Source organism: Nelusetta ayraudi, unplaced genomic scaffold, assembly GCF_046127955.1.
Source record: "Nelusetta ayraudi isolate G7.1 ecotype Tasmania unplaced genomic scaffold, CSIRO-AGI_Nayr_v1 ptg000129l, whole genome shotgun sequence".
Taxonomy (NCBI): Eukaryota; Metazoa; Chordata; class Actinopteri; order Tetraodontiformes; family Monacanthidae; genus Nelusetta; species Nelusetta ayraudi.
The window spans coordinates 64,180-86,739 of NW_027466179.1; the positions used below are offsets into that span (position 1 = coordinate 64,180).

Here is a 22,560-nt window from a genome sequence, read left to right on the forward strand (position 1 = left end):
TGTAAGGTTAAATTATTAAAAAAAAAAAAAAAAAAAAAAAAAAAAGAACAGAAGAAGAAAAGCATGATGTTGACACACAGGCGGCGCAGGTCTCCCGTCTTGAACAGGAAACGCAGGCGGCCACGGAGGTTGCACACCTGGGAGACACTCAGGTAACACGACACTGGGCGTTGTGACATGATGCCACATGACGACAATTCAGTCACAATGTTAGTTTCATTAGGGTTGATTGGCCCGGGGTGGAATGACAGTGGAAAAACGTTTGGGAAAATCTCCAAGTTGGAATTTGAGAATTGAGGGCTTAAGAATAAACTGACTTACAAGAGCGAGCCAGGGGGGGGGGGCTGTCATCACGAGTCATATGAATCCAGTTCACTTCAAGTCAGCTTCATTTAGAACTAAATCATCTCAGGCTCTCTTCACGAGAGTCAAGCCCCCACAGCCAATGGGCCCAATATGTTCCTCTGACCCATACCCAAAGTTTGATCATAATGATAATGGTTTATGTTGCACCAGTAACACACCACAAGCAGAAATAGGTTCATTGAGTGGCTGCTGTTTATATTTATTTGTTTGTTTGTTTGAAATAAAAGGTCCAGTGCTCTAAGAGTCGGTTTCTTTACCAGACCCGAGTTATTAAAACACATCTATGGACTCAATGGATTTAATTATTTTCTCTTTAATGTATGAGTATAATACATGTCTGTTTACATATATACCATTAAAACAAATAGTGTCACGTTCAATAAATGATTGATTCAGTGTTTTTGGTGCAGATCTTTTTTCTTTTTCTTTTTTTCTTTTCTTTTTTTTTTTAAACATGTATAAGATGCCAAAACCTGTTAGTCATAATATATAATATTAACTCATTTACACCCCAGGTTCCGAGGACAGACGCAGGCTTCCAGCTGCAGGGTCAAGCAGCTCTCACGCGGGGCTCGTCTTAATGGATCATTATTGGCTCTGCGTCCTCCGGCACACTTTTACGCCCCGACCACTGGAGGCTCCCAGCAGCAGCTTATGCGTCACTTCATCTCCAAGTCGCCGATCATGGCGGAGCTGCAGCCGCGGCGCGAGGCGGAACCGCAACTTGTCAACGGCGGCGAGCCGGACGAGGAGCGGGAGGACGCGGATGCGCCGGAGTCGGGAAAGAAGAGGCGGAGGAAGAAGAAGAGGAGCCGGACCTCGGCGTCAGGTGAGCGGCACCTCCGTGCGGGGAGGGAGGCGAGAGGTCGCCTCCTCCGGCGCCACCGTAATGCGTGAATTATGCGGGACGGGGGGACTTTTTTCTTTCAACCTGTCAGCCGGGGATTTTTAAGGGTCCACTCGTCCCCCAACTCCGGAGCACCTGGTCGGAGCTCCGGGACGACCACGGTGGCAGGGAGCGGAATTCCACAGCGACACTGACTGAAAAAGCTGTGGTCAGATGAAGGCACGAGTGCGTGTGTGTGTGTGTGTGTGTGTGTGTGTGTGTGTGTGTGTGTGTGTGTGTGTGTGTTGCGGGGGTGGTGGAGGTGGTTGTGGTGGTGGGAGGGGGGGGGGTGTAATTTTTAAAATCCAGATTAAATATGTTTCATCATGTCATAATCCCGCCAAGATGCACGGCGTTATGCAATGGCAGCGTGCACAGTTTGAGTGGACCAAGATGACAAATTTTCATTGGCCAAAAAAGAGAAGAAAAAAAAAGGGGGGGGGGGGTAGGTAATTACAGCCTTTTGGCCTCTTATTGTGGAGGTCATAAAACTGTCAGAGAGGTGAAGAGACGGTGAAGCTGCCATTAATCACGAGCATGGTCCACTCGGAGCCGTAAGGCTGCGTGGAACACATGCCCTTGAGGATATTGACTTGCGAGGTATAGAAAGAATTTATGCACAGACTCTGCCAAGTTGGGCCACGGTGCGATGGATGCACCTCTAGATGAGTGACAAGCGCAAATAATTTACTCACTCTCCCTTTGCGTGTGCGTGTGTGTGTGTGTGTGTGTGTCCGTGTGCATTGCAACACAACCTGGGGCGCATGTGTGCATGTTGGCCCCGGGCACATGCGTGCACGCGGGTTGCGTGACTTTGCAGCAGGGACAAACGCGGCGGAGCAGCAGGACGGAGAAGCCGGAGGTGTTGGCGATGTGACGAAACAGCTGGAGCAGCAAACGCTGGAGGACAAAGAGAAGGAGGACGACGGAGAAGAAGGTAACGACGTCTCCCCACCGTCGGCCACTGGCTCGCACGATCAGTCTGAGTGCACAGTTTGATGGACACGTCCACAGCGGGGCAGTGCGATCTTCGAGCAGCGCTCTGAAAGTTCGGAGCCAAGCTGTCAGTCGATATTTCTCGCTGCTATAACAAAAAAAAAAACAGACTCCTTCATTGAAACTAATGATGCTCTCAACAGATGGAGACGAGGGCGAGAACTCAGCCGGAAAGAAGAAGAAGAAGAAGAAAAAGAAGAAAGGATGTAAGCCGCAGAATTCTTCTCCTGCTTCGGTGTCGACCGGTGAAAGGCTCCTCTGTTTGTATTCCGACCAATTTTTTTTTTTTGCAATCTGCTGTAAACATGGGGCTAAATTTTTTTTTGCTGTTTCCTGGAGATCGTTGGTTGTTGCTCAGTTTGACCTGAGACAGCGTGCCCACCGGTGCTGCACGTCCTGCAGCCCTGCTGAGGAGCTGCAGGACTGCAGGGCAGAGTGGCCCGTCGAGTGATGACACCAACAATCCCAGAGCTGCAGCCTTGCAGTAATTGCCTCTCAGCGACGCCTCTTTGTCAGCGGTGGCAGAAGCTATCGCCCGCTTCGCCGTTGACGCAGATTAGCTCGGATTCTTCCCCCGGCGACGGGGAACTTTTTTTTCTGAAATTCAGATTGTCGATGCTGCTCTGTGACTGAGTTGCAACTCGTGTGCTCTTGTCTGTCTTCTCTCCGGTGCTGCTCCTGCCGCTGCCGTATCTGGGCCACAACAGTGAAGGGACAAACTGACCCTCCCTCTGTCCCTATTTGCGAGCTCTATCCCAGCGGAGACTTTCCAAAGGGAGAGGAGTGCGAATATCCACCATCGAAAGACGGGTGTGTGACCTCCACGTCGTCCCTCACGCTCGTAATCTCCCACTTTGGTCACATGCTCATCTTGCTTGCAGTCCAGGCCTCTCGTCTGCTTTTTTTTGTCGCTCTAAATTCACAATGGAGGCCGTGATGAGATTTTACGCTGGTGTTTTTTGGGTCAAAGTTTCCTCTTCTCCTCTAAATCAACGCATCCAGTTTGACCAGCCAGAACTCGCCGTCCTATTCTCGAACGGGAGTTACGACATTTGTGTGATGAGAACATAATGAGCGCCGCCTCCTCCTCCTCCTCCAGACGCAGCGCGGCATGGCGGACCACCAGCGAGGAGAAGCGCGCCCTGGACCGGGCCAACGAGGAGATGTGGAGCGACTTCAGGCAGGCGGCCGAGGCTCACCGGCAGGTGCGCTCCTACGTCAGGAGCTGGATCAAACCCGGCATGACCATGATTGACATCTGGTGAGATGAAGTTGTGGGAGTCGGGCAACATTGTGAAAGCGGTTTCATTGCTGACCCTAGTGGGCAGTTTTTGCAATGCATCCAAAGGGGGGGGGAAGCAGCTGATCAGTGTCTTTGTTCTCTGTCTGTGGCTGCCAGCGAGAGGCTGGAGGACTGCTCCAGGAGGCTCATCAAGGAGAACGGGCTGAAGGCGGGCTTGGCCTTCCCCACCGGCTGCTCCATCAACCACTGTGCTGCTCACTACACCCCCAACGCCGGAGACCCCACGGTGCTGCGCTACGACGACATCTGCAAGATCGACTTTGGGACGCACATCAACGGTGGGGAAATGTTTACTGAAGGAAATATAAGCCTTCATAGATTAATCTTTATTCATTTTATCTTGAGATGAAGACACGATGACGACGTTAACGTTGCTGTTATTGAATCGGTCGACTTGTTTTGTCTTTTAGGCCGAATCATCGACTGTGCCTTCACCGTCACTTTCAACCCAAAGTTTGATGGCTTACTGGAGGCTGTGAGAGACGCAACCAACACAGGCATCAAGGTAACTCGGCTCCGCCCTGCCCTGCACACATGGTGCCGCGTCGGACTGGGACGGGTAAAGCAAAAACACGTCGTCACACGTTTCATCATGGAAGGACGACTTTTCATTTTCAGAGTGTGTTTACGTGGACTCAGGACCTACGCTAACATTTGAAGTTAATATGTTAAAAGTTAATTGTGTTCGGAGAGCAAACATTCATTCGTGTTAAGAGGGCAGAGGCAATATTTGGAATTGCAAACTTTTCACTTGATGAAGTTCATTCCAAAGCACTGAGCAACTGTTACTCTGTCTTTTTTTTCTCAACTACAGTAATTAGTAATTGATTACTTTGGAAACAAATGAGTTTAAAGAAGTAATTAGATGACTTTTTAAAGGATCAGTAGTTGGATTACTTTATGGAGTAATCCCAACAATACTGATCAGGACAGATCATTAACATGGTTATATATCTGGATCATCTCAGTACAAACAAATCGAGCATTGACCGCGGCCCCTTACATTGACACCTGATAGAAAAATACAAAGCGCATGTCTCAGTTCGCAGGGATCGACGTGCGCTTGTGCGACATCGGCGAGACCATTCAGGAGGTGATGGAGTCCTACGAGGTGGAGATCGACGGGAAAACATATCAGGGTAACGCAACGTCGCTTGTGTCTCCACTGTGAATCCCTGCTGCTGTGCTGCCTCCTGATCTATTCACCCCGCGTCCCCGCTCCAGTGAAGCCCATCAGGAACCTGAACGGCCACTCCATCGGACAGTACAGGATCCACTCAGGGAAGACCGTCCCCATTGTCAAAGGCGGAGAGGCCACCAGGATGGAGGTGGGTACTGCGGCGGCTGCCGCTTCCGCCTGACGTGACCAAATTCTGTCGCATCCATCCCTCCAGCCGTCCGTCAGCAGGCTGCTGGAGCCTCACCCGGTCGGAGCGGGAGAACAAACACCCCTAACACCTACCGACAATATAGATGACATAGAGTCGCCTTTTAGCCGACACTGCTCAAACGCTGCAGCCTCTCTTTACGACCGTGCCTGAAAACAAAGCCTGGTTTGGATCCCTTTTTCACCCCCCCCAATTCCAGTCGAGCCGCCAAACACACTGGTGGTGCTCATCCTGGGAAAAGATTGATCATTTTCCTGGAAACAGCCTAATTAGCCCTCAGTTTACAGCCTCTGAGAAAAAGGCTGCTGCTTTGAGCCTGCAGCTTAAACGGATGCTATGGTACGTTGAACAGCCCACATGGTGAAAAGGCACCAATGCTAAGGTGGAATCAACAACAACCAATCTGCCAGAAGTGTTTGTGACCCTTATGGCGTCACATGTGGTTGATTATAGTTGTGTCTTAGAAGCGTGGTACTAGCGAGGAGAAGAGAAAAAAAAGAGGTAATTTTCAGAGACTGCAGTGAAGCGATGCTGCAAAACACAGGTGCTTTAAATTCTTCGCTATAAATCGGGAGAACATTTGTCTCGTCAGGATCACGCAGGGCTTGCGGAGGAGAATCCCTCCGCTCCACCGCTCCAGCAGCTTCCAGTCAACCTCATCAGCACTTTAATTGCGCCCCTTAATGAAATTTCCTCGTCAAACTCTGGCTCTCTCTCTCCTCTCTCTCTCTCTCCTCCCCTCTCCTCGCACACCATGGAGGAAAACGTATCTTTGCATGACCTCCGTGGCTGCTGCACCCCTGCACAGCAGCAGCAGCAGCAGCAGCAGCAGCGGCAGCAGCAGCGGCAGCAGCAGCGGCACGTTTGGACAAAGCGGAGCGCTTTTTAATTGCCGAGTTGCTGCGTCAAGTCTTTTTACCTGATGCTGCCCTGCAAGGCTCAGGGGTGGGGGTGGGGGTGGAGGGGGGGCGTGCTGATGTGGCATCTTTGCATGTTGTATTTTTAGCCCCAGCGTTGTTGCTGTAACAGAGCCATTACCCTCCCTGTGATCCGGAGTGGCAGCTGGGGCGTGCCATCGGGGCTGCGAGCACTTTGACTGATTATCGGCTGGGGCAAGGGGAGGGCGCCGCAGCCTTATCAGCTCGCACCACCGGCGCTGTGACAACAGGCGCGCGCTGATAGAGACACAGAACGCTGATGGAAGTCAGGCAGTTAGCGCCACAAAAGAGAGGGGACGCAGCCGTCAGGATAATAGACTGCTAGAAAGTCGACAACATCTTGACTTTTTTATCCCACAACCGCAGGCTTGTTTATATTTTTTTTTTCCCATCTTGTTTCTATGAACTCATGATCATTTCCTCCTGCTTTGAATGAATGACTATTTGAAGAGGGTCAACGTTAAGGTTGTTTCACCCTCATAACGCTTTTTGAAGGGCCTCAAGAATTCACAATATTCATGACAAGATGACAAGATTATAATATGATGGAGCATTGGGTGGCATTTTGGATCCTAAAGGTCAACGTTCTCATGGCACCGTATTGTTCTGAAGAACTGCCTGCCTGGCCTTTAGATAACGCCATCATTATGACTGAGAGGAGATGGATCCTCTGCAGCAAAATTAATATTTGAAGTGTTGCGGTCCAGGACAGTCTGTGGCTCCGTGCTGGAGCCGAGCTGGAGCGGATTGTTGTCGCTGCAGTGGGATGAAGTTCTTCACCTCCATCTGGAAACTTTCCACCGGAATTAAAGCCTTAGAAGTTAGTCCAACGATGACCGGAAGTTCACAGCTAACGATGCTAACGCAAACATGTTAAATGACGGATTGAATCGTAATTTAAAGGAAATCAGCGGCAGTCAGCTCCTTTATCACTCAACATCGTCCACCTCAGCAGCGGCAGGTCCTGTTATGTCCCTTGTAGTTGTAACAATGTTTTTCAGCATTAATATGTGTCTGTATCAGTTGTGGGGGGGGGAAACTCTTTGACTGCTGGGGCCACAATGGGTGGGCCGGAGCAGATGAATGGAGTGGTTTGGTGACCCACCTCATGGGAGAAAAGATATATCATGGGACATGTAGAAAACGTGCTTTCATGTCAATTGAAAATGAACAAACTCAGTGTCTTTGAAGCCCCACGGTATTTAGCTCTTTATTGAAATGACTCTTAAAACACTGAAACATGGACCAAAAAAAGAAGCCATCGCCGCTGCTCTGTTGAATATGGCCCCCGGGCCATGGTTTGCTCAGCCCTGGTCTATATTGTAGACCAGGATGAAAAACAAAGATCTATAGTGCTGTTGAGCCAGCACAAAGCCATACATTGATCCTGGTCCTTCTTGACCTTGGAGAGAGTATTTCAACTCCTGAAGGAACACGGTAACCTCTTGGACCCACGTATAGAAGCCCGTTTGTCTGCTTTTCTCTTTGCCTCCCAGGAAGGTGAGACCTACGCCATTGAAACATTTGGCAGCACAGGAAAAGGTGCGGTCCACGACGACATGGAGTGCTCGCATTACATGAAGAACTTCAACGTCGGACACGTACCAATAAGGTTGGCTCCATTGGTTTTGCCATTTTGAAAGAATAGAACATGCTTCGTGACCTATTTTAGACTCCCGCTTCTCACTGCTGACTCCCCGCTGCAGACTTCCAAGGGCTAAACATCTGCTGAATGTGATCAACGAGAACTTTGGGACGCTGGCGTTCTGCCGCCGCTGGCTGGACCGCCTGGGCGAGAGCAAGTACTTGATGGCACTGAAGAACCTGTGTGACCTCGGCATCATCGACCCGTACCCGCCCCTCTGCGACATCAAGGGCAGCTACACCGCCCAGTACGAGCACACCATTCTACTCAGGCCCACCTGCAAGGAGGTGGTGAGCCGTGGGGACGACTACTGAGCGTGCACCCCACAGACCCCGCCCCCAAGACGGCGCCGACGGCGGGAACAACAAACCTCTGCTGAGTCAGAAGAAAAATATGCAATACGTCCCATAATTTGACTTTCCTCCGCTTAGGTACCTTTAGGAAATGATCATAGCAAGAGCAGAGAGACTTGTCATGGCAGTAGCTTTCTGGTAGTTCTGTTTTTCCCCAGCCAGTAGATAAAGGGCACATCTCTAAGAAAAACTATAGTTGTCATTTAAACCATTGCTTTTTTTTTTTAGGAACTATGGAAAACACAACAACGTAGCCTGTGGTGTGTGATATGCAAAAAGAATCCTGCAAAAAATGTTTTAGCAAAAAAAAAAAACAACCTTGTTGACTGATGCTATACTTTTATTGCCTTGTCAAACACAAGGAAAGGAGGAGGGCAAAAATAAAAACAGCAACAGGATATTTAGTATTTGAAGACTGAAGTTGAGGCAACTGGACTGGTGTTTGGCACCGTTACTAAAAACCAGTGCGGTTGCCTCAACAGTTGCCCTCAAGTACCTACGACGACCTGGACGACCGAGAACCTTCAGACATACGGGATATCTATATTTCTATATTTCTTTGCTCTATTTTAATTTAAGGTAATTTTATAACAATAAATAATTGTTACAAGTCTGGCTTTGGCTGCTTTGGCCTCTGTGTTCTGCGACGAGGCGGGGAGGGTGTATTTCTCCCCTCGAACCAAGCGGGGGCGGCACCATGTCACGGGTCAAACGTCAGTCAGCCTTCAGACTGAGGCACTCGGGGCTGTTCCTGACCTTACGGCTCAGAGTAATGTGTCTGTGCGTGTGATGGAGTCGGGGTTTTTTTTTTTTTTTTCCCAATGAGCACACCAGCGGCTAGTTTATGCACCTTTATATGAAAAAAGAAAGAAGAACCATCATACAGGACACACAGAAGTTAAATAACAAACACCACACGGATGACGGGAGTTGCACTCGCGCACTTCCCAGAAAACGCTGTTCTGTCCTTTGCGAGGAACTCGGCAGCGTTTTTCTCTTATTTTGGTAAAAGTCTTTGGGACAAGGACGCGGCGGGGGCGGTGATGTCATGGCTGAGGAATGCATCATTTCTCCTCGCGGAGTTTGTCCGCCTCCTTGGAGACAGCGGCGCGGCGACTATTATTAACCGAGGCCTGCCTGGAAAAAAACGGCCCGGCGGCCTCTGGATGCGATACGCTGCCGCGATGTCACTGAGTGGCCGCGCTTTTAATACAGATTTATTTTGGGGGGCTGGCGGGCAGGAGGAGTCCCAGGCCAGAAAGGGAAGCACGGGTTCAGATAGCCGGCAGAGCACACACACACACACACACACACACACACACACACACACACACACACACACACACACACACACACACACACACACACACACACACACACACACACACACACACACACACACCAGAATCGAGTCCAACTCGTCTAACTCCGTCTGACTGCGGTTCCTGTCGCACCTCATCAGCTGCCATCAGAGCGTCTCAGCGGTGAGGACGGAGCGCCGGCCTCTTTGGCTGCCCTCACATTTCCCCTCCAACGTTTCCCTTCGCATCCAGGAGTGACTTGTTGTGGCCCTGCACCCTCATTGCCCCTCCCACCACCACCTTCACCACCAAGGACGCGGAGCGCACGTCGACGCCAGCGCTCGCCAGCCAACGCCGGTGATTTACGGCAAGTAGCTGCAAGGAGACGGGCGCAGCTCCTCTCAGAGAGGTCTCAATAAAAAGTGATACGGGAGGGGGGGAGGGGGGAGGAGCCGGCGTTAATAAATCAGATTGTGCGCTCATTGTTTTGATGATGGCATCTGGGGGGAGGGGCGGCTGGGGGGGAGGGGGGGGGGTGGAGCTGGATCGGATGTAGCAAAGTCTGGCAACTCGTCCACTCGGTTTAGCCACAAACAATCTGGCCCTGGCAGTCATTTCCTGGTGGGGGGGGCCGGAAGGGGGCTGTGGACGTGCGGATGGAAGGAATCCCCGGTGCACAAGTGGTGGGGGATCCTGCTCCAAACAGCAAAAAAAAAACAACAAGCAGCAGTCAGTCCGGGTGTACGTTACACACTCCTTCATCCGTCCGTTGAGAGTCGGCGGTCTGTCCTCCCGTCAGCCAATCAGTGGCCGCAGTCTTTCTTGAGGATGTGGAGGAATTTGCGACCCAGACTCGACTTCCAGGGCTTTACCAGACTTTTGGCGTTCACCATCAGCCGGCGGGACTTCCTGTCCTGGTGGCCGGCCACCACGTACTCCGTCCCTGGAAAACAGAGACGGGAGGAGCTCGTCACGTCCGCTTCCAGGTCCTCACCCGTTCAGCTAACCTCCAGAAAACGGCTCATCAATCTCCCCGCTCCTCTACGGCCTCCTGCTACAGTGCTGGATTTTTTGTCTTCCTGCTAAACCTCAAGGCTTTGCTGGACCTCCCACATGTCAGACGTGAAGCGTCCTCTCAGGGGGACACAGATGTTGCAGCTTTGTGAAAGCAAGTGGATGATAGAGGAATACGGCCAGCGGCGGCCCGGACTTGAAGGTCCCGCGGTCTACCTACTTTCAGAGTTCTATATTTCACACCGCTCTACAGCGACGCAACCTCACCTCCAAGGAGACACTATACATCTCCAGAAAATAGCACTTTCTGCTCACTTTCTGCTTCCAGACAAAACTGATGCTTTGATGAATCCTATTGTATCCACATATGCTTTTTTTTTCTCCCCCCGCTTGTGTCAGGTATCTGTGATGTATCAATGCCCCTTGTGACATCACAAAGAGCTAGTGTCCAGGACTGCTTTTTTTTGGTGGGGAAAAAAAAGAAGCAAACAAAATAAGTAAATGATCTGTTTTTCTAAGTTGATATTACTTAAATGTCTGGAATGAGATGGTCTACTTAGCAAACATTTCAATTTTAAAAAAAAAATCACCTAATGTGAAATTGGGTGTCATCCACAGCGCTAAAGACCGTAAACACAGTACCACTCAGAATGCTGCCAGCACGTGGCAGTGAAATAGTCTCACGACAAAGAGTCGACTAATCTCTCAGCTTGAAATGTCTGTACTTAATGCTCAGATTTTGGCACCCACTCAAATCCTAGTTTGTCGCAGCTGAGGTCCTCTATTCAGCAGCAAGCTGGCAGCAGGTCGGACGCTCGAGAGCCGACTAATTAGTGGGCGTCCGCTTGTGCGGAGCCGTGGAGGAAGCGACGTGCGGCGGCTGCAGCAGACCTGGGTTCAGGATGGGGCAGGTGCAGCCCTGGACCGTCCAGGACTCTGGGTAGAGAGTGACGTTCTTCTTCTGGATCTTCATGCCAGGGCTCTGGTGTAAAACCTTCTTGACTTTGACCTCCACCTCCGCGTGGGAGCCTCTATCGTGAGCCGACGTCACTCTAAGCACCAGCACTGGCGGAGAGGTCAGAGTGAGGCATTAACAAAGTGACGGCCTGCCAAAAAGACTCTAAAGCGTGCTGACTCGACAATCTTCATAACGTTTTTACAGCACAAAATTATTGCATCTCATTAATGGACCCAAACAGTTGTATGTTTTGTTGCGTCTGAAAGGCACTCTGAATGTCCAGAGTTAGAACCTGGTCTGACCAATCAGACGCTGCCAAGGGAGCCTGAACTCTTGTGACAGCTGAAGGAGGTCAGGCAGAAAATATGTTGGCCGCTGAAAAAAAGCCTTCAGCCCTTTTATTTGTTTCATTTTAACCAAAGTTCTGCTGCTACTGCAACACCAAGGCTGTGTCTCAATCCAAGGTCTGCATCCTGCGAAGAACCCGGGCGAGAAGGATGAACCCAAACCCCGCCTCCCCGGTAACCGCATGGGACGGTCCAGCCTTCGGCGTATTTCCTGGTTGCGTCACCGCTGTTCCCTCCTGCTGGCCAACCCTGGAAGTGGTGTTTTTATAGCATCAAGCTAACCATTGGTTCGCCATCCAACCGTGGCGTTGGATGTTCAAATAACTTCAATTTATACGCTGTGTCTTTGCCATTTCAGCAGACTTCCTCCTATCCCAGGATGCTCAGCAGCAGCACACAAAGCATCCTGGGATACAGAAGGAGGTGAAGGATAGTAGCGGTGCAGCCTTCGAGTCGGCTAAAAGTAGGGCACATTTCAAGGGTGCATTCAGGGAGCGTCCCTCGAATTTTAGTGAATTGGGACGAGCCTTCGCAAAGTGCTATGACACAACTGGCCTTCAAATGTAGGCTTCGAAGGATGCAGACCCTGACTTGAGACACAGCCTAAGAGATTTATCAGCGGCCTGGCTCGTCACTTCCTGTTTTCTCCTGGGGCTTCTAAAGGCTTGAAAAATGATTTGAAAATGAATAGCTGGAGGTGTGACTTTTCAGAATCAAAATCTGAACATTCCAGCTGCCATGCAAGGTGATAAAAAAAAAAAAAAGAAACGCACCACCAGAGTGGCAAAGATGTTCACATTTTTCTGTGTTTAAAAAAAAAAAGATGTGCCTAATGTGTTCACAACATCAAGGACATTTCACACAACCTCTTTAATCCAAGAGGTTTAAAGTTTCCCCAGACTGAACCGTGCAGCTAAAGAACCTCTCTCTCTCACTGCAGCCACTTCCCTCTGCGAGGCAGCTCTCACCATAGTCGTATTCTGCAGCACAGAAGAGCTTTGGGCTGTTGAGAGTCACCTCCGCGCACTCGCACTTCTCTGGAAACAGAGAAGAAAAAAAGAAAAAAAAAATACACGCGATTAATATCTGATAGATGGCGCCGCCGCCGCCGCCGGCCGGCCGCCACGCATGCGTCCCAGGATCAAAGCCGCAGCGGCGGTTTAACGAGCGTGCAGTATATTAAGCGCTATACGGCCTGTGACTCACCGGAGTGGTGCAGTGCAGAGAAGAGCTCCTCTGCCCTGAACGGCGCCGTCTCGCTGCTATTGCTGCCGTGTCCCACGCGGCCTCCGGCGGCGCCCGAGGCGTCTGAGCTGCGTGCCGCAGAGGTGACAGGTGGTCAGAGGGCGGCGCTCCGCTCGGCGTGGGGAAAACACCCACAATGCAGCGCACGGCCGCGTATTCAAGACTCGACTCTCACCCGGAGAGGCAGTCGCCGGTGAAGGGGTCGCAGCCCCCCGCGCAGTCGCACGGACGGCAGCCGTACTGGTGGAGCCCCCAGTATCCCAGCATGCAGCTGTCGCAGCGGGCGCCGCCGACCCCGGGCTTGCACGCGCACCGCCCGCCGGTGGGGTCACACGGGGGCACGGAGCCGACCGGGTGGCAGGAACAAGCTGCAGGTGAGAACAGCAGCAGGAGCACACTTGAATATTTCAATGCGCAGGTGCGTGGACATCTGTCCTTGTCAACCTGCTGTTCAACCCCGCACGGCTGATGGATTCTTAAGATTTCCACGGCGGAATGTAGCTCGTCCATCTCCACGACCTCCGACAGGGAGCGATGGGGAAATTTGCGCTGGGTTCCACGGCCAATTAGCTTCCTGCCAACTGAGGTGAGACCAGGAGGCTGCTGGCTGCGCTTTAAGCGCCGCAGAGGGAGAAGGAGAAGGTATGGGAAGTGACAGGGAGCGTTTCTTGTAAAGTTGCATTGGAGGCGATTTGCAAAAGAATTAGCGCTCACTGTTGCAATTAAAAACAAGCTCTCTGTGGGATCTTCACGGTGACAAAAAAACTGGAGAGCGCCGGCTTTACGATCCGTTCACACGAGGAGCAAAAGTGTCGTCAGAGGACAAGTTTGCTCGGAGAAACACAAACAAATGTATTTTGAGGCTGCACAGATTCCCTGTTGGGATGTAAAAGTTTCTTTTATCGTTCTCTTGAGGCGGGCAAAAAGCTAAATGAACAAAACAGCCATGAGGAATAAACAAAGAGCAAATCAATCAATCCCCAGTCAGTGTTTGCCAGCCTTCCACTTCAGTGTATGAAAGAAAAAAAAAAAAATGTCAAAATGGCATGTTTGTTTCTCGGAAAATGCTGCAGCACGCCTCACAGGGAGGAGGGCGGGGCTGGGGGCAAGAATGAGAAAAATGTGTCTGCATGGTCCATGGGAAATTCCTCCATTGTTTGCAACGACAGTCGCGTTCCATAAAAAACAGCCTCCGTGGATGAGGCCGAGGAGCGGAGGAGAGTCATCCCACTGTCTCATTACTGGCAGAGTGGAGCGGAGTGAAGGAGAGCTGCATCTGGACCAAGGGGGATGGGGGTGGGGGGGGGGAACCTTTGGACCGGTGGGGCCACAACAGGTTCTGAAATTTGACAGAGGGGCTGGAGCAGGGGCAGAGGGACGGAGTGTTTGGCTGACCCACCTCATAGGAGGAAAAATAAGTCGAAAACATGTGCTTTAATTGAAAGTGACCAAATTCCGTGTCTTTGAAGCTCCACGGTGTTGAGCTGTTTATTTAAACCACTCTTAAAACACTGAAAAAAACTAATGAAATACAGCTATTTTAGGAATTCATTAATTATTTAGGAATTAATTACTATTAATAGAATTTCTTCAACTTTGCCGGGCCGGATTAATCAGTTTAACGGGCCGTAGTTTGCCCATGCCTGACCTTGAGGGTCAGTTCGCGTTAATCTGGTCACCGCCCTGTCTTCACCGGACTCGTCTCGTCGGCAGAGCGAGGCGGTCGTGACAGCGGGCGAGGCGGCAACGAGCCGCAGGGCCACTTACGTTTGCAGGAGTCCGGGGCCGTTTTGGGGCGGCCTGGGTCCCTGAAGAAGCCCGTCCTGCAGTTCTGGCAGTTCCGGCCCTCCGTGTGGTGACGGCAGGCGTCGCACACGCCGCCGCCGCCGCGCCTCCCCGACGCCAGCCACAGCCCTCGGCTGAAGTGGCAGCTGTCGGCGTGGCCGTTGCACTTGCACTCTGAGCTCAAGCACAACCACAGCAGCGACGACGGTCACGATGACGATAACAATCAGAAGACTTGTGCACTTCTCACTCCCCCCCCCCCTTGTGTGCACTCCAAACCAAGCCAGCTGCTCTTTCATTCATCACGTTGTTCGGCAGCTGAAAGGTCGCGGATGATTTTTTTTTTTTACGAGAGTGAAATCCACTTTGCCGATGAGTCGACACGCACGGTGCAGAGCGTCCCACTCTGCACCCCCCCACCCCTCCCCCAGCACTCACTCTGGCACTTGTGTGGAGTCCCCACGATGCCGTTGGCGGCCTGCCAGGGCTGGTCGTTGTAGAGAGGTGCGCAGCGCTCGCAGTGGTCGCCAGCTGTGTTGTGTCGGCACACACACTTCCCGTGGACCTGCCGGGCAAATAGCACGGACAGGACAGGGTTTTTATTTTTTATTTTTTTTTGGTGGTTTCTTTTTTGGAAGAGGAAGTGGACGTTACAAAGCTGCGCCTCACTGCTGGATTAACCTTCAGGTGATCACTGATTACATTTCGTGTCGACGCTTCCTGTTCTCACCCCGTACTGCACACAGTGACGTTTTTTTTTCCTTTTTCTCGGTGAAGTGAAGCCTCGAGTTCCAATATGCAAAGAACTCTGTGTTGCGTTGGCGGTACAATTCCAAGAGCAGAGGTGTTGAGCGAGAGCCGACTTATTAAAACACGGGTCCTGCTGTCACCCACCAGGCGGTAGCCTCCTCTTTTCAGCGATGCGAAAACTGTGCGGGTGCTGCAGCATCACAGTGAACAGTCGCTGCAGTGCAGCGCATGAACTCAACACAGAACTTCGACTTTTAACTTTCTTAAATAAAAATAGATATACTTTTTTTCCAATATTTTTGAGGAGAGATTGAGATTTTACCAGTTTGGTTACATCTGAACCATGACAAACTCTAAGGCGTTTTTAATGGTCACAAGTTTTTAATGGTTCAAACGTAAGCAAGCCGCTACTACGAAGGCTTGTTCACTTTTCCATCAGAGTGTCTTGGAGTTTCTCCTGTTTTGCCACTTCTTGGTTTTTCCCCATTCAAAGAGCACCTCTAACCTGCATGTCTTGAGTCCAGCAAGTGCTGCTATATTGGCTTAACTTTGTACAGAGGCTCAAGTATACAATGCAAGTAAAAAGTACCCACATGGTTTCCGTACAAAGCTAAACCTGTATCCGTTTCAAATAAATCCAATAAAATGGAACGAAATAATCAAGCACAAGAGAAAATGAGCCCAGAAACAGCAAAAACTACTCCTGGAGTGGATGATAGCTTACATTTCTTTTCAATAAAGCCACGGATGAGTAGAACAAATAAACGACTGACACAAACGATTCCATCTGGCGAGGAACACACAAGATACTGCTGTTACAATGCCCTTGAGTATGAAGTAAAACAAGCTAAATAAACCGCTGAAGAATCAAAGAATCAGACCGGTCCACCTGCTCCACCTCCTTTGGACCCACGTTGGAACGGACCATCTTCCATTTACAGTCAGGAGAATAACATGACAGAGACTGGATTGTTAAGGCATTAGGCCCGATACCTTAATGAAGGTTCTCCACAGCCTTAAATCCCTGTAATGGTAGGTAAAGCTGCGGCCTAATATCCAGTCTTCACTGCAGCCCTCGGTTCGAGCGGCGCATACCATCGCACAGCTGAGCAACGAGGGAGTGGTGGGAACGAAATCCCTCCCACCGCATCCCCGCCTCCCCCTCTACCACCTGCCAACCTTCCCCCCCCATCTCAACACGTTCAACAACAGGAAACAACAAACAGGAGAGCAGCACCGTGCTTGGGGGGGGGGGGGGGGGGGGGGGGGAGAAGAAGAAGTCACAAACCATGTTAGCCGCCCTCTGCTGGCCGGGTCGGAAGCCTGCTGGCGACGGGACGCACTGGTCGGCGTGTCCGTTGCAGAGGCAGCTGCCCTTGACGATGAAGTCGTAGACGGCGTAGTGGTGGGTGGGGAGGGCGGCGGCCTCCAGGTCTTTGGCCTGGCAGGGGCACGGCTGGCGCCGCAGCAGCCGCACCCTCAGGTTGGTGATCATGAGCCGGTGCTGGGCGGCCGGCCCGTAAGGGTCCACCTTCCGCCAGGGAGGTAAGGCCCGGTAGATGACCTGGCGGCGAGCCGGGGGGGGGGGGAGGAGAGAGGCACAACCGGTGAGATCTGTTAGAATCCTTTAGAGCCGGTGGGCAGGAAAAAACAACAACATCTCGCCGCAGAGGGCCGACGAGCCATCACGACAACATAACTCATGTTAGTTCATGTTTTCCCTTCGTGGTCTGCCAAATTAAGGGGAGCGGGGATTAAAAAAAGGAGCATCTGGTTTGGTTTTCATGCTGGTCGGAGAGACGCTATTTGTGGAGGAAAAAAAAAATGGGAGAAGCTCCAAGGTAAACAAGGACAAATGGTTCCTTTTCTTCTCCATTAGGTTTGTTGAATGTTTGTGTTGCAGATACATCCTCTCCATCGTAACAAAAACCATGTGCAACGGGGAGGAACAGAAAAAAAAAAAAATCAAAAGTTTTTACATGGACAAGAAATTGGCTTTCACGGTGACACTGAGTGCTGGAGAAGAGATGATAGAAATTTTTTTTTTTTTTTTAGAGTAATCTATATATTGTAAGGTATCATTCCAATAATATAATACTGAGATGTAGAGTTACACAATAGAAATGCACAATAAAATATAAAACCACAGAACTGGAGTATCCAGACAGATGTTCTCCTCTGGAAATTTATGAAAAGCTTAAAAAAAAACAAAACTGGGAATTATTAATTACTTTTAACTTACATAACATATATTTTTCATTGAATTTGCAAAAATTAAGAAATGTCCATGTCATTCCAACTGTATGCCGACAGATGTGCATACCAGTGCATATGGTTGCAGCGCTCGTAACCACTGCACCCGAAAAAGCTAATTGTGGAAAAGTGTTTACATGCGGCTGCCAGGTGTGCACGTTAGCTGCTAAGTGCACCGGCGTGTTTGCGGGTGCGACCGAGACGGCAACAGTCGTGTTGAGGAACGGAGGCACTAATTATAAAGAGGAGGAGGAGGACGAAGGCTTACACCCGAGCGAGAAACATACTGGGGCAAACTCCCTTTGCGGATGCACTGCAATTAGGAGATCAGCCAAAGCCATACGTCCATGCAAAAACGCCTCCCAACCTCCCAACTCGCTCCGAGGTCCCTGGCTGGCTGGCTGGCTGGCTGGCTGGCTGGTTGGTTGGCTGGTTGGCTGGTTGGTTGGCTGGTTGGTTGGCTGTCTGGCTGGTTGGTTGGTTGGCTGGTTGATTGGTTGGCTGGTTGATTGGTTGGCTGGTTGGTTGGTTGGCTGGTTGATTGGTTGGCTGGTTGATTGGTTGGCTGGTTGGCTTGCTGGCCGGCTGGCCGGCTGGTTGGTTTGCTGGCCGGTTGGCTGGCTGGTTGGCTGGTTGGCTGGCTGGCTGGCTGGCTGGTTGGCTGGCTGGCTGGCTGGTTGGTTGGCTGGCTGGTTGGTTGGTTGGCTGGCTGGTTGGCTGGTTGGCTGGTTGGTTGGCTGGTTGGTTGGCTGGTTGGCTGGCTGGCTGGCTGGCTGGTTGGCTGGTTGGTTGGCTGGTTGGCTGGCTGGCTGGCTGGTTGGTTGGCTGGCTGGTTGGTTGGTTGGCTGGCTGGTTGGCTGGCTGGTTTGCTGGCCGGCTGGTTGGTTTGCTGGCCGGCTGGCTGGCGCCTGATGCTCCCCTTCTCCAAAAGAAAAATGATGAATGAAGAGTCGGTTCTTGAATGAAGTGCTTCGCTGACCTCGGCTGTGATGACACTGCAGGGCCGCAAAAATGCTTTGAGGGAACATCAGAGTCGGAGTAGACCGTCGCTCCTCCGGCTGAGCGTGTCAAAGCGGCTGATTGGTGGAGGGGGGGGAGGGCGGTGGGGGGAGTCGGTTTACAAAGTGTGGTCGACTGTTTGCTCGGTGGTTGGTGTGATATCAAGCTTGCGGCCCGTCCCGCTGCCAGCTATCCAACAAGGAGAGCAGGGAGGACTGTGAGCTGTGCTGCTGCGACGCACTGATGTGGTCGCTCTCAGATCTCACAAATCACAACTCGGCAATGAATCATTCCTCCTCAAATGTTTTACCCCTGCCCCTCCCCTCTCTGTACATCAAATGGATGATTGTCTCAGCGGAGGGTGGAACATTTCCCCTGTTTTTCCCCATCTGCATCTCATCTGCTCTACATTCACGCTGGGAACAATTTTCCTGTAAATTTGAGGTGAGATATTCGGGGGTTTTTTTTTGGATGCGTGATCAAAATGTTCAGTGGGGGGGGGGGGGGGGGGGGGAATGTGATGCTCTTTGATTAATAAAACTTGACGCGTAATGTCAGCAGCTGTACTTATCATCACTTGGTGACTGCAGGACCCAGTCCAATAATCCAGTATTGTTCAAGCAGCAGCATCACACACACAAGTAGTGGAGAGAAGAAGAAGAAGAAGAAGAAAAAACAACCCCTCTCATACATCTCCAGAATACGGCATGTTCCACCCTCTGTTTACAGCCTCCGGCAAACACACTCGGTTTTAGGTTCCTGCTCAGACTGACGCTTTGTTGGACCTTTACACATGTTTGGAAGTGTACAAAAACAAGTCGGTCACGAGGTGGTCTCAGAGGGCGGGATGAACTCTTGACTTGGGACTCCATGGTGGAAGAGGTAGTTCGGGGGGGGGCAAAGGATGAACTTTACTCGTCGCCATAGCGGAGGTCTTTTGTTTTGAGCCACGTTTTAACTCAATGTTAAACAATATAAGAACGATCATGACAAATGCAATATAGTTAATATCTTTAATTGTAACAAAACGTGTGAATTCCATGACCTACACTGGCGTGAGCTTTACAATCAGCCAGGTGCTTTTATTATGGCAGGGGCGTATTTATCAGGAAATGTGCTTCATAATAACAGACATGGTGATGATTTTTCTTCTTTTTTTGGGGGGGGGGGGGGGGGGGGTAATAATTATTACCTGCAGCACTCAATAATCACCCAGGGGGCGGTGTATGTGTAGGGTGGTGCGAGGCGAGCTGTCACCCAACCATCTGCTGCACCTCTCGGGTGACTCAATAGGACCAAAAAGGTGAGCAAATGCACCACTCTGTGGCACTCACCTCCCCTCTCGTGCACGGGAACGCGCCCGAGTACTTGGAAGTGCAAGTGGCTCCGCTCTGCGCCGCCGGCGAGCCCTCGGCCACGCCGAACGCCTCGTGGCAGTCCCGGGCGAAATATCCGAGGGTCTTCCAGGTGAGCCCGTGGTCCTGGGAGCGCTCCAGCAGCATGGCGGCCGGCCGGGGGGAGCGGAACACCAGGATGAGGTGGGTGAAGAGGAACTCGGTCTCCAGGTCGAGCCGGAGCGTCTCCTCCTTCGCCCCCTCCGCCGACTGCCACCAGGTGTCCGGGTAGCGGAAGGACGAGTCGCTCATGGCCGAGGGCGGGTGCGCCTGGCCCGGCACGGCCGAGTTGCACTTGCCGCACTTTGCGGCCGCGCACGTCTCGCGGCCGCGCGGCGCTGCGGTCTGTCTGTAGAAGCAGAACTGCTCCGTCAAGTTGGCACCGCACGCCGACTGGGTGCTGAGCGACCTGCCCAGGGCCAGGTTGCCCATGCGGGGGTTGCATGCTCGGCCGCTGCAGCGGTTCTCCGCAGGGGGGAGTTTGGATGCAAGGTCTGCGGAGAAAACCAATACGCCTTTAGCTTCGTCAGACCTTGACCACATTTAAAGGGCAGCGCAGTGTTGAAGGCACTTTAAGGGGAAAGACAGGTTGGCAGACTTGCTTTTTATTTTTGCAATTGCGCTGCCGCAGGAAACGTGAACGCAACACCACTTTATGTTTTGATTTAAGCGCACACTCTTGGCACACGATCACGTTTAAAATGGTTTCAACTCACCGGCCGGAGAAGTTGAAGCAACACAAATCGGGATGATGATGTTGATGATGATGAAGAACAACGTCCAAAGTCCCATTCTGGATACGTTGACGCACTTTCAGGTGGAACCACCTGTTTCAAATTGTCCGCAGATGCACGCAAGTCAGTCTGAAAACAGTCTTTAACTAGAGGGCAAACTTTTTAAGACGCCGAGATGGAGCGCAACACCAGACCGGAAGCGTGTTCTCAGTCGGCCCTGGTCCACAAACTTGAAACGTCAAACTTCTGGTGTCTCTGAACGAGTCCATCTCACGCGCTTCAGAGTTGAGCGTGTTGTGAGCACCTCACTGGCATTTGGGAATAAGATGAGAGGAGGAGCACCGCCTTCTCTGTGTCCTTCTGCCCTTAGCCCCTCCTTCTTCCACACCAAAAAAAAAAAAAACAACCTCATATTTCAACATGTTGCAAGGACATCACAGCTGTCTCTGCTAACCACTACTTGAACATATGCTGCTGGTGGGAAAAAAAAAACAAAAACCCAAAACAAACCACATCAGCACCGCAGCTGCACTTTGTGGAGCTCAGAGTCAGTCGCTGACTGGTTCCAGAAGTCCCCACCGGTCCATCTGGTCCGCTATTGAGCTGCATTCCGGCCACTTATCAAGCTCGCTCTACCTGTCCTCTACCTGCCCTGAACGCCCCCGACCGCAGAAATCATCCATTGATTGAATGACAGAAAGAGGCTTTTTCGATGCCTCTTTCTATCAGGGTCAAACACGATGCTTCAGGATCATGTCATGGCAGGATGGAAGCTTTGAAGTCCGGACAGACGGACAGACGGAGAAGGCGTCACACCTGTGAAGACATCAGCTCTGGGGTGATCTCGTGTGGCACGTCCCCGAACGCCGTATCAGGATAGAGAGGTAGGTGGTGAGCATTCTCAGCCCCTTCCCTGAGGCATTAGGATGGATCAGGACATTCCTGGCATACTACGACCCCCCCCGCCCCCACCGTCACAGTTTCAAGAGGTGCAGGGTTCAGGTGTGTGTGTGCTGCGCGGGTTATTTCGGTTGTCTCCAGATGATCCGCCGGGGGGCACGGGGGGGCAATGCACCTTAAGCTGTCCTCCTTACGCACGGCATGTTTGTTTTCCAATCCTCAAATCCCGGGAGGGACTGGGAAAAAATGCTGCAGGAAGGATGCCTAATCTGGGCCGGTCTTTGGTGTATTCCCCTGGCAGGATGAAAGCCACGCACATCACAAATTCCTTTGCACTCTCAAGCCGGGTGATGTGTTGCTTTTCCCCATTGCTCACATTTCAGCATGCAACTTCCATCATCACCATCAATCGCATACAGCAGCAGCTCGGACTCCTGAAGGCCAGTGAAGCACAACAAAATGAAACGGTCCCCTCCATGCAACCCTGGTGAGGCATTATTATTATTAGTAAACTTGACAGGTGCTGCTGGGTGCATTTCCTTCTCTTGGAAAGGTGTTCAGATATGCTTATACGCTTTCAGGAGAAAAAAAAATATATATATTGATCCTCAATGAAGTACAAATAGATGAACTTCAATCAGAATATTCTCAATTGCTTTGCATAGTTGGTTCGTGAAAGGCCGGTGCTGGATCCCCACAGCCAAGTGCTGCTTGGTTGGCCTCGTCGTCATACTGGCCCCAGTAAGATGTCAGACCCTGGGCACCTCCACCGTCACCAGTCTGCTTTATTTCCAGACTGTAAAAGGATATGGTTCCCTCCCCCGTCATGCTGCTGTGTCACCTAGTACCTTGGGCTCACTGAACCATCTTAACCCTTTCAAGTAATCTGTCTACTCCCCTGTAGGAGCCAGACAGAAAAGCCAGACATGCTCCAGGCTGTTGCTCTGCCTTTGCCCATAGGCCCGGCATTCAGCGGAGGGATCCAAACACCCGCCCTTGCACAGT

General features: G+C 51.3%; 2 protein-coding genes across 3 annotated transcripts; one reads left to right on the top strand and one right to left on the bottom strand.

The window, feature by feature from the left end:
* The first annotated feature begins 3 nt into the window (after positions 1-3).
* Positions 4-8,490, top strand: LOC142904557 (methionine aminopeptidase 2-like). Its single transcript, XM_076050729.1, has 12 exons — positions 4-152; positions 882-1,195; positions 2,073-2,189; positions 2,392-2,454; positions 2,956-3,058; positions 3,348-3,509; positions 3,648-3,829; positions 3,962-4,056; positions 4,594-4,690; positions 4,776-4,879; positions 7,374-7,489; positions 7,584-8,490. Exons 1-12 carry the CDS (start codon positions 64-66, stop codon positions 7,834-7,836), a joined length of 1,695 nt encoding a protein of 564 aa, XP_075906844.1. The 5' UTR covers positions 4-63; the 3' UTR covers positions 7,837-8,490.
* Positions 8,491-8,714: 224 nt separating this feature from the next.
* On the bottom strand, positions 8,715-20,987 carry LOC142904556 (netrin-4-like). 2 transcript variants are annotated; one of them, XM_076050728.1, is made up of 11 exons: positions 20,850-20,987; positions 20,638-20,748; positions 19,862-20,415; positions 16,564-16,839; positions 14,964-15,090; positions 14,508-14,699; positions 12,916-13,108; positions 12,702-12,808; positions 12,464-12,532; positions 11,082-11,255; positions 8,715-10,119 (listed from the first exon to the last, which is right to left on the bottom strand). In XM_076050728.1, the coding sequence occupies exons 2-11, from the start codon at positions 20,711-20,713 to the stop codon at positions 9,980-9,982; spliced, it is 1,908 nt and encodes a 635-aa protein (XP_075906843.1). In that variant the 5' UTR covers positions 20,714-20,748; positions 20,850-20,987; the 3' UTR covers positions 8,715-9,979. The 2 variants fall into 2 exon arrangements, with proteins under 2 accessions (XP_075906843.1, XP_075906842.1); XM_076050727.1 differs by having other exon boundaries at positions 20,638-20,984.
* Positions 20,988-22,560: the final 1,573 nt, after the last annotated feature.